The sequence below is a fragment of the Callorhinchus milii genome, unplaced genomic scaffold (assembly GCF_018977255.1).
Source record: "Callorhinchus milii isolate IMCB2004 unplaced genomic scaffold, IMCB_Cmil_1.0 Scaffold9, whole genome shotgun sequence".
Taxonomy (NCBI): Eukaryota; Metazoa; Chordata; class Chondrichthyes; order Chimaeriformes; family Callorhinchidae; genus Callorhinchus; species Callorhinchus milii.
The window spans coordinates 4,065,023-4,074,419 of NW_024704750.1; the positions used below are offsets into that span (position 1 = coordinate 4,065,023).

The following is a 9,397-nucleotide window of genomic DNA, read 5'->3' on the forward strand; positions in this document are numbered from 1 at the left end:
CAAAAATTAACTCAAAATAAAATTAACTAAAAAATAAACAGCAAAAAAATTCATTGGCACATCTGCCAGTTTGCAATTTTTTTAAAATCGGCGAATTACCCCATCATTCATTATGTTGTAGTCACAATCTGCATAAGAAAGTGCTCATGTGTTTGCAAGTAAGTCAATAAACCAGCACAACCTAATAATAATCCCTTTGCCATAGGTTAAATATCAAAATATGAAAAGTAAAAATTAGTGGAAATTAAAAAGTGCATAATAATCAAAACTGATTAAAATACTCTCAGCTACATATCCACTAGGAAAAAGGAGATGTTATACTAAAAGTGATTTCAGCATTCTCTATAATCCACTGCATAAAGAGAAACGTATATTGTTTTAAAAAGAAAAAATAAACATCCCTCACCATTTCTCATTACTGACTTAATGATAAAATAATAATCCTCGTATTTGCTATAGTGCTTTATCAATTTGTTGGGACGTTTCAGAGCGCTTCACAGAATATTCTGTAAAGTGAATTGACTATTTTGTGGGTGAAATGGAAAAACTATTTTGTATGGAAAGTTCATACTCTGCACAACACTTTACCATTTTAAATAGAAATGGTTTTAAAAGGTATGTTTTAAAATCGTAATCCTGCTCTCCTGGTTCCAGGGAGCTACATTTTAAAATAACAATTTCTTAAGATTTAAAAATTGACTACTTATTGCTATATCAGCTACAATAGCCAAACAACATTTATGCTACTAACCAGCATAAGGTAAGGTTACTGAACACCCTGGGTTTAGACTTGCTTCAGTGGATATTGCTAGTTTGTTTACTGTAGCCTCAATGTACATTAAAATCATGCTGACATTTGTAGAGCAAAATGCACATCATCTATTTGCTTGTACAGTATTTTGATCTATGGAAGGACGGATAGAAACTTTATAATCTACACAAGAAATAGCAAAAAGTTATTGAATGTATACTGTACAGATTCACTAATAGATATTTGCAGGAGTAAATGGAAGTTCCATAAATCCACCCATCCATCTCTACAAGTATAAATTACACCTAATAAAAAAAGCCATATAAAAATGTTATTGCACAATTTTATTCAAAATACCAACAAACATTTGTAGCCTTTACTGTCAAGGTCTAGAAGCAAAAGAACTAACTTCCAGAGGGTTTAAGGATAGCTAACTAGGAGGAGGATTTTGCCTTATCTGAAACACTAATATGTGTGCACATACATACCATACCCTTCATGCAGTCTCAAAAACCACTTGAATTTACAGTCAAGATTAAATATAACTCTTATTGACCAAGTGTACAAAATTTGCACTTTGCTGGTCTGGTCATAACATTACTAATGTTTGTAGCAGTAATTCAGCCAAACAAAATGTTTTACGGTATTAAACTGATAATTCAAACAAACCTCTGCCAGTATCATTTACCCCTACTTTGTTTTGCACATTGAAGTATACAGAGCTGCAGACTTTATAGGGAAATACTCTATAATATTTCAAAAACAGTGCAACTGGTTGCTTTCACAAGGCATAGCTACTGACAAACAAAAAATGAATTTGAGGTACATCCCTAAATTGTCAGTGGCGTTCTTCTTATTGATCAAGAAAACATCAGTTTTTTTTTCAGATTGTTCTATGGCACCATCTTCAATTCCAAAGCATGGTCTTCCCTGCTAGACCATATTCAACGTCCTCCAGGCAAGTTAAGGAAAGGAGGTATAATCTCAATCAATGTCTTAATAATGCAAGTTGTTAATAAATGTTCCTGCATTGCTTAGGTTTTACATTTTATTGTATCAATATAAAGCACCATTCCAAATAAGCTTAACATGGGTTTTCCTACAAGATACTGCAGCTTTCAAATAAAAATGTAAAGTGACACACTTGGGTTAAACATACAAAAAGATTAACATAAAAAATTTGGCAAGCAAAGTTATTTAAAAATTGGCTCACATATACAGTAAGGAAAATAATTCATCATGAGGCAAATGATAACAGTGACCAGCTGAATTATCAACTCACCCTTACAATGTTAGTCACTGCAATTGGATGGATTTCTTTATTCAGCTTAATTAGGGTTAAAAAAAAGTGCAGAAAATTCACTATATAAAACTCCTTTTCTCCAGGGTTTAATTGCTCAGAGGCACATATGAGTTCTACTCATAAAAAAAACAATGGGAGTGAAAATAAAAAGTCAAAATAATTCATGAGACAGGCTACAACATAAACAATTATCAGTGTCCTGAATCCTAGGATAGCACCAAATACTAAATCTAAACACTCTCCCTTCAACAGCAGCTGTAGATTTAAAAAAAACAGCACAGCAACAAACCTATCACTTGCACGTTAGAGCTGGACAATGCAGTAACAATTACAAATGCAACAAGAATTTTAACATCCATTAAAATAAGCCCATATTCACAAAGCTGGTTAAAGAACTGAGCATATCAAAAGGTTGTACATTCCTACACTACTGTCTTGTGAATACAGGCTTACAATCATGTTTGCAAGTTTAGAACTTTCTAAACCAGTTGCCATGTTATTAGAAATGAGAACCACAACTGCTGAAAAGAGATTTAGTTTTAGTTTTCAGAATTATAACTGAATTTAAGATCACCTTTTTATATGTTCAATTCTATTAAGTCCCTTTAAAACATCATAGTTCAAATAGTAAATTTTATGCTGCACAAATTCAGGTGACCTTATTGGTCCAGCTGGAAGATTGTCGATGTTACATCATACACAAATGTTTACAATATATTATATATTTCTACCAATTTCTCATCCAGGCCTACACACTATAGTCACATGACACAATACAGACAAGCACACCATAGAAAAGTGTTGAGTTACAGGTATGAAAAGGCAGCCCTTAAGTATTAATCTTCATACAGTGAAGCACTGATGTTAAATGTAACATGTAATCCAATGAACCCTCATGGCACAAAAATCCCACAGGCACACATCATGTTGTATACATACAATGAGTTGTGTTATTGGCTTTGTATTTGTGTAATTCTTTATGAGTAAAATGAGGAAGAAAAATGAGGAAGAAAAGGTAAAGGTCCTTAAAAATGGAGGGGAATGTTTGTAAGGTGGAAAAGCTAGAGCTTCCAACGAGCTCCAACTGTTTCAGGCATCGTTTTTTCTTCCCCATAAATGTACAATCATACAATATAATCCATTCAATTAAAAAGGTGAACAAAAACTTTCAGCACAGTAAAAACCAACAGTAGCAGCCAAAGTTCTCAGTAAAACCCAATAGGTTTCGAATCTTCAGTTTCAGCGAGAATGGTCACCTTTTTCATGCACAATATGTCCTTCATAATCAAACAGCTGTTAAAATGCAGTCAGCCCAAAGTTGCACCGACATGACAACATACCAGCACAGTCTGACCAGGCGTCCGAGATCGGATCATACCTCTGCATTATGTTCAGGTAGGACGACCCAGAATGACCTCCCACTACATAGAGGTAGTTATCTATAATAGCTGCACCAACTCCTGTTGTAAAAGATATTTTAACAAAAAAAAATCAAATACTACAGATTTAAAGGTCAGATGTAATTTCTATCACAATTGTAAATCATTAAGCCGGGTACATTAAAAGATCATTTAAGAGAAATGGCATGAACTAATTTCTTTTCACAGCACACATTATATGGTGACATGGATTACTCATTTACCTGTTCTGGGATCATTCATAGGTCTGCACAAGGTCCACTGATTTTGATGGGGATCATATCTCTCAACACTCTGTAAGTGTGACACACCATTGTGCCCACCGACAACAAATATGAAGCCAAGCATTACACCAACACCAAAGTTAATTCTTTTATCAGCCATTGGAGCTACCATCTCCCAGGAATCTTTGCATGGATCATAACACTCCACACTGCAGATGCATACACAAAAAGGGAAAAAAAACACGAGAATTAGATTCAATTTGTACTAATAATTTGTAAAATTGATAAGGTTCAAGAAATAATAATAATCCTTGCATTTGACATAGCGCCTTCTCAGGTCGTCGAGACATCTCAGAACACTTCATAGAATATTCTGTAAAGTGAATTGACTATATTTTGTGTGCGAAACGCGGCAGCCAATCGCATACAGCAGTGTCCCACAAACTAGTTGCTAAAATTATTATTTTTATTTTTTTGAAGGGATTATTACCCACAGAAAAGCGATCCGCCAATCGACTACTTACTGCTACGTAAACAGAAAAGTGTGGAGTAAAGAAACTTGTCTAATGTTTGGCCCTGCCCAGGAATCGAACCCAGGTTCACCCGCTTGCGAGGCGAGTGCTCTAACCACAAAACGAATGAACAACCTGTGATTTATTGAACTAAAATTCACACAAGTGAGTTTTTTCAAGAAATGAACTTGGCTAGAATGGCGCTTTTGCTTAAAATATGAGGATTTTCAAATTGTATGTTTAAAAAATATTTATTTTAAAAAACATGTACTCTACCTGTTCATGTGAGCAGGACCATAGCCTCCAATGGCATATATCATTCCATCTAAAACTGCAGCTGCAAAACAGCTCCGAGTTTTAACCATGGGTGCAACTGGCTGCCATTCTTTGACTTTAGGAATATATTTTTCCACAGAACGTAAATAATTCTCCCCATCATAACCACCCAAGGCATATAGCTCGCCTGCTAATACTGCCACCCCAAGAGTGCTTCGAGACTCGTTCATTCTTTCCAAGGATGTCCACTTGTTGGTTTCTGGGTTCCAGTGCTCCACCAAATTCTCATGTTTCCGATAATTGATGCCTTGCCGCACGTGGGTTGCAATTCCTCCCACTACATAAAGTTTCTGGTCTACCACAGCAATTCCACATTCATAGCGTGGACTGCTAAGTGGTGCCAGGCCTGTCCAGGAATCGGTCTGAGGAAAATACATCTCCACACTGGTGTGTTGTGGATAGAGGGGAAAAAACCACAGAAAAATTAAGAATGAGTTTCATTCAAAAATAAGTCTAAATTAAAATTTGATGCCTCAGTTTTGCAGAAACAATTATTTAACATACTTATCTTTGTAAAGATTTTCAGTTTTACAAAGAAACAATAGATTTACAATAAAATGCAAATTAAGTTTGCACCAAATGTACCTCGCAACGTACACATTTCATAAAGGATCTCTGATATGTCAAACTACAACTGGGATTTTTAAAATAATATACAGCAGAGCTGCCATATACAAGGTTGCAAAATTATATTTTCATGAGAGAATAAATGATAACAAAGTAATTTTGAATCGCATTCAAAATAAAAGCAATAATGTTGTTCAGATGATACTCTAAGTGGTTTGGAGTTGGTGAAGCCAGTTGGGTCTGGACTGCATGCCTTCAATTTGGAGTTGAGTCAGTTTGAGTTTGGGAAACAGGAACAGAGGTAGGAAAAGAACTAATAATAATATTAATTATAATAAAAATGTTAGATCAGTCCATTTGTAAAGAAAAAAATAACCGACTAATAACATATCCTGACAAACAGGTCCTAAAACATTCTTAACCTACTTACCTATCTAATGTAGCAAACAGTCCAGTTTTTCCTCCAACAGCACAAAGCACTTTAGGAGCACAACGTGGCCGTGTCAGCAACTCAGTCTGATGGGAAAATCTGTGCTCTGGCATAAAATGGTATTTGAGTGCGTCATTGAGAAGGTGCTTGCAGGTATGGTCATCACGAATCAGCTGATTTGCTTCATACAATCTTGTCAGGAACTTCACACTTAATAATGGCAATCGAACACAGTGCAGTAGCTGTGCCATATATTTTGGTCTTTCTTGTATATCATATTTTATCCACGATTCCAGCGCATAGAACACAGACTCTTCAGTCACAACATTCAAACAGTCATTTGAGATTATTTCATCCAACTCTGTGTGGCTCAGCTCAAAAAACTCCTCAGTCTGAGAGACCTCTTCAAAATTCTGGCAGATATACTTGTTGGCAGCAAGGTACAAGTCATCGCAACCATAAGTTTCAGCAAAACGTGAAATGCCAATGCAGTTCCCAGGATCAAGCTGGCTTTCGAGGAATGTACAACATTCCTTCAGTACTAGTTTGATCTGAAGCAAGTTTGCAGCTGGTAATAGAGATTCCACTGTATCTTGTGAAATAAACACAGTCCCTGTGTATGCATATTCGACGATAGCCTGCAGTGCAGTTTCATCAATACATTGAAACTCAACCTCAGAGTTTTCCTTCTCCGATAAGTTCCCAGTAAACATGGCTTTGAAGTATGGACTGATACTGGCCAGCACCACTTTATGGGCGTGGATTTTGACATCACCAACCCTGAGGATGACGTCGCAGAGCTCGCAATGCTGCCGGAGAAGATTCAGGCCCTGCAATAACTGCTCGGAGTGGGGATGAGTCAGGTTGGCAAGCATGTAGGATGAAGGGGACTGGTCCATCTGAGTGAAAGAAGGTAAAGGTTATGTTCACTAAAAGTTGAGCAATAGTTTTTGAAAAGTGATTGCAGTTTTATGAAAATCCATGTACTACAAACAAATCTAAAACAAACTTTAAAGAGTACTGTATACTGCATTTGAAAAGACATTCAAGCCCATTTTCAAGTAAAGTAGTTCTACAAGCTCAGTATCACTTGTCAGCATGTTCGTTACCTCATGTCTGGGATCTGGATTCAAATCCAATGCAGATTAACACAATTTGCATTTGATATAACATCTATAATAATAATAATAATAATAACAATCCTTGCATTTATAATAATGCATTTGATATAGCGCTTTTCACGTCGGGAAGACATCCCAAAGCGCTTCACAGAACACACTGTAAAGTGAATTGACTGTATATTTGTGGGCGAACGCGGCAGCCAATTGCGCACAGCAATGTCCCACAAACAGTCGTAGATTGAAAATGACCAATTTATTATTGTTTTGGGTTTTTGGAGGGATTATTATTAGGCTCCATGTGGAGTAAGGAAACTTGCCCAAGGTTTCGCCCTGACCTGCCTGGAATTGAACTCAGGTCTCTCAGGTCATCTGCATCTAACATGTCTGAAAATGCTTCAGTGAATATTATGTAAATAAACGTTTGTTCAATATAGATTTTTCCACTAGCCTTAATCAGTCTATAAGATTCTTTACATATAATATATGTATAGAATCTTCAAAGATATCTTGGAACAAACCTATTTTAGTCGCACCAACATTTTCTCTGCATTTAATTCCTTGAATCAAACAATGGTATCCGAACTCTGAAACTGACATTCAGTTTCACAATACTTTTATTTGATGTACTGTATTTTGATTGTATTCAAACTACACCATTTCCCATTTTTAAAAGAAAACATTTATAGTTTCCTAGTGGTCATGAAAATATTTCTATGATAATAATAAACATTTGACAACCTATTAGTAAATAGTCATTGATTTTGCCACTGTCTCTTAGAAGAAATGTTTACTTTTGAAAACATCTGCTTTTGAAAACGGACAGGTTCCTACTTTGTACTCTATACATTTACAATAGTTTAAATTAAAATGTTTTGTTTTCATCTAGGAAGAACTGTGCTACTTTGACAAAAGTTTATATTGCAGCCTTTTTCTGATAACAAACAATTTGGATTTTAAAGAGAAGAGTCTCAAGCTCCAGTAAAAAGAATATAGTTCACTTTTACAGGTTTTTGACAATGTCCATGAATATTCCATTTCAAAATAGTGACCTTTGAGCAAGAGTTGGGGAGAGAAGAGAGGAGGAGATGGGGCAATGGGAAAAAGGTGGAAAAAGTGGATTTTAAGCATTCATAAAGCCCAAATTCACGGCAACTTAAAAAATTAAAATACAAAACAAAATTACATTTGTATAGCGCCTTTCACTTTGTGAGGACATCCCAAAGCGCTGGACAGGGTGGTGGGGGGGGGGTTGGGATCAGGGAGGGTGGAGGGTACCCAAAGGCATGGTTGAAGATGTGGGTCTTGAGACTAAAACGACGAGCCATCAGAGAGGTTTCTATTTCTAATGATGACAATTCAGTCTTTATGTGATATACATATATATATATCATTAACTCCTTCAAGTTTGCAGGAAAACAAATAAATTGACATGGTACTTGATGGTGGGAGACCATGTTTAAACAGCACATTGTGTATCAGTAGCAAAAATCCTTTTAACTACTGAAGTCCAAAGATTTACTTTACATTAAATTATAATGTTTCAAGTCTCAGGTCAGGGTAACTTATTCATTCTATTCGTTTTTTTCCCCCCGACCTTCGGTATGTACGAATTAAGCCACGGTTTTAACAGTGAGGGGTAGAGACAATGTTCGGTTGGATCCAGGCCATACCCGTTTAAACTTTAAGACGACAGCTGAGTGTCATTTTAGACACGAGCTGCGTGACGGAAACGAGACCGACAGCCAGTAAAATTATATGGAAAAGGGGAGTCGAAAAACCACAAGCCACACACAAAAAAAAAAGTTCTTATGCTTTTACAATCGATTTGGTGGCGTTGGGGTTTCATTCAGAGGGGTGGCATTCAAATCAACAGCGAACAAAAGACAGCTCAGCTCGACCACACAATCGCACCTCTTTTTTTTTAGGGGAGGGGGAGAGGGGGGGGGGACGGTTTTCCCCATCTCCCGAAACAAAAAAAAAACTTTCACCAACTTAAAGCCTCTGAAATGCACTGGAGTCGCTGCTTACATCAGAGGGGCCTTGGGGCCTATTAACTAATAAACGTGTCATTGTTGCAGGGAGTGCGACGCGAGCGACAGCGACAGCAATTGTAAAGGGAGAAGAGGAGGGAGGAGTGGAGGCGTCGGATTTATTACATTACAGTGTGAAATAAAACCTAAATCACGCACCTGATAAGCAAATACGGTGACAACAACGCCGCGGACGGACGATGAAACCACCTGAGCCCCCGCGCCTGTCAAACCCAAATACAACACAGGTGGGGAGCGTACGTCAGTTCCGGCCGGGGCTCAGCTCAAACGAATGAGCCGTTGGGCTACCGAAGACCAAAGTTTTTTTTTAACACTCTCCCACGCGTTTTAAAACAATCCCAACACCACACCGTGGCACGTAGTTTGGTCTTTTTATTTTTTTTTCCCCCCTTCTCCTCCCTCCGGGGCGTTTAAATTCCTCGATGATCTCGCAAGGCCTTGTGGTCTTGGGAGCTGTAGTTTTTCGCGCCCGTCGGGTCCGAGGCGGTCGCCGTGGCAACCCGGTGCAGGGGGACTGCACTCCCGGCGTGCCTTGCGACCACCACGCGGATCTCCCACGCCACACCGCAGGTCGGGTCCGAGCTGGTTGCCGTGGCAACCCGGGAGTGGGGGGGGGCAGGGAACTACACTTCCCAGCGTGGCTTGAGTTTAAAGGCGATCTCCACCAAACCCCCCCCCCACCCA

General features: G+C 37.9%; 1 protein-coding gene across 1 annotated transcript; it reads right to left on the reverse strand.

Annotated features, from left to right (window-relative positions):
- Positions 1-1,080: 1,080 nt before the first annotated feature.
- LOC103185362 (kelch-like protein 28) lies at positions 1,081-8,921 on the reverse strand. The gene is made up of 5 exons (XM_007903814.2): positions 8,852-8,921; positions 5,542-6,440; positions 4,485-4,928; positions 3,697-3,905; positions 1,081-3,514 (listed from the first exon to the last, which is right to left on the reverse strand). Exons 2-5 carry the CDS (start codon positions 6,438-6,440, stop codon positions 3,351-3,353), a joined length of 1,716 nt encoding a protein of 571 aa, XP_007902005.1. The 5' UTR covers positions 8,852-8,921; the 3' UTR covers positions 1,081-3,350.
- Between the last annotated feature and the right edge of the window lie 476 nt (positions 8,922-9,397).